This window comes from Nematolebias whitei, chromosome 12 (genome assembly GCF_014905685.2).
Source record: "Nematolebias whitei isolate Nwh7 chromosome 12, NemWhi1, whole genome shotgun sequence".
Taxonomy (NCBI): domain Eukaryota; kingdom Metazoa; phylum Chordata; class Actinopteri; order Cyprinodontiformes; family Rivulidae; genus Nematolebias; species Nematolebias whitei.
Window position 1 is genome coordinate 40,181,460 of NC_056509.1, and position 6,000 is coordinate 40,187,459.

Below are 6,000 nucleotides of genomic sequence, written 5' to 3' on the forward strand. Positions count from 1 at the left end.
CTGTTTACCTTTATATAATACTTCGTTCCAGCTACTAAATATATAGAGCAGGCCGAAAAATCTCAAAAGAAAAAGTTTTAAAAGAATATTGTCTAAAATACCCATTTTGAAATGCTTTATTTTTGTGTGTTAACTGTGCCCAGACGACTTTTATTTGGGGCTTTTAAGCGAGTATATCACAAAAAGGTCCCATATTTCTGCTCAAGCTGCTAAAGGTTGAGGACTTTCTCAGTTTTCCTGTAGGTTGTCATTAAAACTTGGCATGTTTAATATTTTAGCTCTATTATCTGAACAAATCATCTAACCAAAACATTTGTTCACAACTTTTAGGCCAAAATAATATTAACAGTCAATAAAAAAGAACAAATATGTAACACTGCAGACAATTCTCTTTATTTGGCACTTTAAAAATGTGACTCTGTAGAATCAAACAGAGCTGGCAACGTGATTAAAACCCTTTTCTTGGACTATTTGCATCGTTAACCTTTTTCAAAAGCATCAGAAAGCATTCACACTTCAAATGGATTAAAGAAAACAAGTTTAACTTCCCACTCTTAGGTTTTAATTGCTTCTATACGGCAAAAAATGTGCTAAATTATGCACAAAAATAGCATTACAACAACCTGAATGAACGGGTTTTACTCCACTTGGGATGTTTGAAGAGAATAAGCAACCATGTGACCGGATATATAATATATATATATATGATATATAATCTTTGTCTGTAGTACTTTAGAAAAAGAAACAAGTAGTTTGGAAATGCTATGTTTCTAATCTGTTTTTCTTTATTATTTTTACTAAATTTTATTCACTTTCTTACCTTTATTCCCCTAAACCTCAATATAACTGTTGTCTCTTTCAAGCAAACCGTTTACTTAAGTTTTATGTCGAAAGAAAAGTAGATTTCAAACACTGGCAAAAGAGGACAACAAAAACCTGGAGAATTATTTCAAAAGAAAATTTAAATAAATAAAGTTGCAAAGCTTTTTCTTCAGAAGTGCCACATTTAAAGGCACATTTTCTAATTCTAATCCTTTTACAATCTCTAATCAGCTCTCTGTAATGTTGTTCACAGCGAGTTAATTATCACATTTCATTAGTGTTTTTTCCCCCCGGGGTGGCAAATGGATTTTTCACAACACATCTCTCGTCCGTGAGGCTCAAAAAAAAAAGAAAGAAAGAAAAGATTAGTCCAAGAACACTTAAGTCCCCACAGAACTGGCCCCCGGTCCGTTATCGAGGCCAACCATCCTTCTGCTCGTCTCCCACAGTTTCCTGGCTGCCTGCTCATTTGTAGCTTTAGCCATCAGCTCCTCCTCCTCACAGTCGGCGAAGCACTTCCCCGACACGCCCTCCACCTCCGGGGAGCACGCCAGATAGAGCGGCGTCTGAGCTCCCTCCAACGGGCTTTTGAAAAAGAGCAACGAGGCGAGCTGGAACAGCGGCTTAGCCAGGAGAGGGATGTGAACGTGTCTGCCCAGCTTGGTGCGCACGATGCCTGGAGTGAGGGCATTCACCGTGACCCCCGTGCCCTGGAGCTGACGGGCCAGCTCCAGCGTGAACAGCAGGTTGGCCAGCTTGCTCTGGCTGTAGCAGAAAGCCTTGTCGTACTTCCTCTCACTGTTCAAGTCATCGAAGTTGACGTGGCCGTACTTGTAAAGCTTCGAGGAGACCACGACGACGCGGCTTGGGGCTGAAGCCTTCAGGAGGTCCAGCAGCAGATGAGTGAGAAGGAAATGACCCAAGTGATTCACTCCGAGCTGCATCTCAAAACCGTCCTCCGTCTTAGTGTAGGGACACTGGTAGATGCCGGCGTTGTTTACCAGCACATCAATCTTGGACTCCTCCTGAAAACAGACACATTTAAAACAGCTTCCATGTCACAATTTTTAGATAAAAAAAAAAAACAACAACTCATAGTGGGTCTAAATGATTTATTAGTTTTTATTTATCTTTATAATGAGCTACCATTCTGATTTTTTTTTTTATTATAAAGGATGAATTCTTAATTTTAACACCTTAATGATTCAGTTTATTTCATCTGATTTGATATCAACCTGGGTTTAACAAGTTTAACAAAGCACACAATTTTTTTAAATCAGATAAAAACCACATATTGTCTACATAAACTGATCAACTGAAGGCACCTTAAAAAAGCTAATCTGGTCCTGAAAGGAGCACTCTTGAGATCATGAGACACCCAGTGGTTCTGACAGGTAACTGATGTGTTTTACAGCTGAACTCAGCCAGAGGAAAATAAATGCAGAGCAAAAAAACCATAAAAACACATCTCAGTTAGTTGCACCTAAAAAAACATGTATTGTTAACGATGACCAAAAAAAAAGCTTAAATGAAGAAGATTAAAATTGCTCATTTTCATGATGGTGTGTTCATCACTGTGATCCAGTAGCATTTGAATTACCTAAAACTCGCCTTTTATGCCAAAGTTTTACACTAAAATCATCTTATGTTGAGAAATAACAGAACTGTGTATGTTGTAACTGAATTGAATGGCTATATTGTCATTGCACCTGCAGTATAACAAAATTAAAATGTCATCCTCTTGTAGTATGAACAAAACAATATGACTTACATAAATAAATATAATTAAAATAAAAAAACAAGCACTAAATAGCTTTATAAATAAAAAAAAACAGCAATGTAGCGTGTTAGTAGGGTCAGAACTGACTAGGAGTTAATATTTCTGATGACACTAGGGTAAAACCTGCATTTGAATCTGGACATGTGGACCTTAATGAACGTGTAACTCCCCGAGAGTAACAGCAAGAACAGGCAGTAGCCTGGATGGGAATAGCCCCGAAGAAAGTATTTTACTTGTAGTATATGTATAAATATCTAGTTTGTGTATATGGGGGTCCGAGATGGGGTAGAGATAGGGCAGCTGACCTGGGACCAAAAAGTTGCAGGCTCAACTCCTCGCCATGCCCACATGTCATGGTGTCCTTGAGCAAGACACCCAATCCCTAATTGCTCCCGGGTGCTTCCATAGCTGCCCATTGCTCCACCTGGGTGTATCTCACATGTGATGGGTTAAATGCAGAGAGCTAATTTAGCCACTGTATGGGAACATACAATGATGACAACATATAACACTTTACTTTATATAGTATATGTATGTGTATATATCTAGTATATGTGAGACAGAAGGAAGCTGTGTATGTATAATAAATATATGCATGAGTAAAACATATAGCTGACTTTCGGACTGTCCAGGGCCTGGTCATGAACGTGGTTTTCTCGACAAAAACTTGAAACCAAAGGGTTCCAGAAATGCCTTCAGGGAATCCAGAGACCCAGAAAATTGGTCACGATGGGAATTGTGAAGAGGTTCTGGTAATTTTAGGCTTTCGTGTGAAGAGGTTCTGGTAATTATATTTTAGGCTTTCACATTTCAACTTTGGCAATTATTTTTTCCAGCACCATGGACAGCGCATGTTCAGGCCAGCTGCTCCTGACGTCCTTTAAATGAGAATAATGCACAAATAACAAATAACAAAAAGCCAGACTGTACTAGAAACTCCTCCATCCTGCAGGCAAAATAAACTAACAATCAAACCTTCATTGTGCAGCTTACCTTGTTGACTTCCTCACAGAATGTCCTCACTGATCTGAGAGAAGCCAGGTTCAGGTGTTTGACGACCACCTCCCCCTGCTCTGGCCCGGCTTGCTCCTTCATGTCCCGGGCTGCGTCTTCAGCGCTCCGCAGGTCTCGACAAGCCATGATGACCCGGGCATGGAGTTTCAGCAGCTCTCCAGCTAAAGCCTTCCCTATCCCGCTGTTAGCACCGGTTACAATAACGGTCTTTCCTCGCATAGTGCCAGCTGGATACCGAAGCAGTTTAGCAACCTTTCGTCGGGGGAATAAACGCCGCATAAAAAGTAGAACCCCACCGCCGACAACAGCGGCTATTAGCACGGCTGTCGACATAGAAGAAGAACAAGTAGCTGGTCAAGGACAGGACAGCTGAGTAACACACTATTATGTATATAATTTACAAAATTAACCCAGAAATAATTCGAAATAAAGAAAAAGATGGACCAATCAGCCTTCTACATGGGCGCCGCCATGTTGGACTGGATGTGAGGCCCTAAGCTCCGCCCCTTCTCTCCGAACACAATCAATGTTTTTTCGATATCAAAGCATTTTAAAAAGAAATGTTTAAAATTCGACAGCAGTGTTAGAACTACTAAATCAACAAACGTGAACACATTGAAAAAATTATCTAGGGTACTTTTTTGTTTTTGTTTGCAAGAACTGAAAATTATGATACATCCAGCCTACAGAGGACGCTCGTCCCATTCAGGCGTAAACGGCCCAGTACTACCTCTGTAGTTTAAATTAATATTAAATATTTTAATTTTTGAATAATAATTTAAAAGTGTTACATAAACTAAGATAAAATAACACTTCAAAAGTTTGTAAGGTGAATATTAGCGACCTATTTCAGTAATTTCTGAGTTTAGGCTTCTTGAATCATACTTCCGGGTCTTCATAGTGGAACCATATTACAAGGTATACGAAACTCATTATAACACTGCTTAGAACGTTTCGCGCGTTGTATGAACAACATAAAATAAAAATGAAATATTGGCTCTATTTCTCAAGATGAACAATATTTTAAAACGCTTGTAAATACTATAATATATATTATTTCAGCTTTCCCTGCCTCTTTTTTTATTTAATCTTTTTTTTTGCTACTTGTAATGTATAATAAAATCCACTAAGTGGCGCTGCTGCAATAGAAAATGTGACCTAAAAGTGCTTGTAAACTTACTGAATAGTTTCAGGACAGGACAGTTTCTTACTGAACTAATTTTTCAGCTTCGTAACAATAATATAAATATTTTTACAGTTTTATGAAATCAGTTGAATAAGTAAGTTGAGAAATAAATCGTTAAAAAACTAAATACCAAATGCACCTCTGTGCATTTTAATGACTATCAGACTGAACACACTAAAACGTTTCAGCTGACAATCACATAAATTCTAATAATGAATAGATGAATGGTTAGATTAGTAGTCTAGGTAATATAGACCCCAAATGGTTTAAAAAATACTGAGATGAATAATGGTGACACTTCATTTTGTTCTAATTCTTCTGTGCCACCTTGTGAAGTCATACAACCAGAGTTTGAAACTTCAGTGAGAAAGCATAATATTGTAAAATCTGTAGCGCTGACATAAAATTATACACAGGTAGGATTAAGATATGTTTTCAGCTTCTCTTTGACTTCTTCTATAATCGTCATGTGACACATTGCTATAAGTCGGATGCTCAAAAAACATTTTAATGAATACCATCTGGATTCTGATTCAAGTATCTTCATCATTTTTAATCAAAAGGCAAATGGATTAGTCTCACATGGCTCTTGTAGCTACACAAATAATGATAGAACAAAGCAAAAATAATCACCGAGTATGTAAGAGAACCACCTCATGATAAAAATAAGGTAACCAAGAAAACTGTTTTCTATAAGCTGCTGTGAATCATTTATGAGTCTTTGCATCAGCTGAGCTAGACAAATAATTTTACAGTAAATACAGTACTCAGTTATTGCAAATCAAAGTCCTGGATTGAAACTGACCCAGAGGAAGGTCACATAAAGGCCTTGTAATTTAAAGAAGCCTGAACTTTTAAAACACATGTGGCTTTCCTCAACTGCAATTGACCAGAAACATCATACAACGTTTAGAGAATGTTACTGTAGAAAGTTCCCTACAGGTTTTGTGAAGTTATAAAAAAGCTTTGTCTTTAAACTTCATTGTGCTTTTTATGCTAAATACACAATAGAGTTTTATTTAGGGGTTTCTGGATAAAATGATAAGAAATAGCAAACAGATAGCAACAAATTTTAGAGCTGATATTTTTTGTCCCTCTTAAACTTGGGGCCTTGAAACTCAACTGCCATAAAACCCATTTAATCAGTTGAAATACTATACTATACTATACTATACTATACTATACTATACTATACTAT

General features: G+C 37.5%; 1 protein-coding gene across 2 annotated transcripts in view; it reads right to left on the bottom strand.

Annotated features, from left to right (window-relative positions):
• Positions 1 to 1,080: 1,080 nt before the first annotated feature.
• Positions 1,081 to 6,000, bottom strand: part of rdh14b (retinol dehydrogenase 14b) — a 5,984-nt gene continuing 1,064 nt past the window's right edge. Inside the window, exons 2-3 of one of the 2 annotated variants that reach the window (XM_037685578.1) lie at positions 3,596 to 3,828; positions 1,081 to 1,847 (exon numbers count right to left, since the gene is read on the bottom strand). In XM_037685578.1, the coding sequence (XP_037541506.1) occupies positions 1,203 to 1,847; positions 3,596 to 3,828 (878 nt within the window). In that variant the 3' untranslated portion in view covers positions 1,081 to 1,202. Of the gene's footprint in view, positions 1,848 to 3,595; positions 4,067 to 6,000 lie in introns of those variants that run through there. The other variant, XM_037685577.1, reaches the window with a different exon arrangement.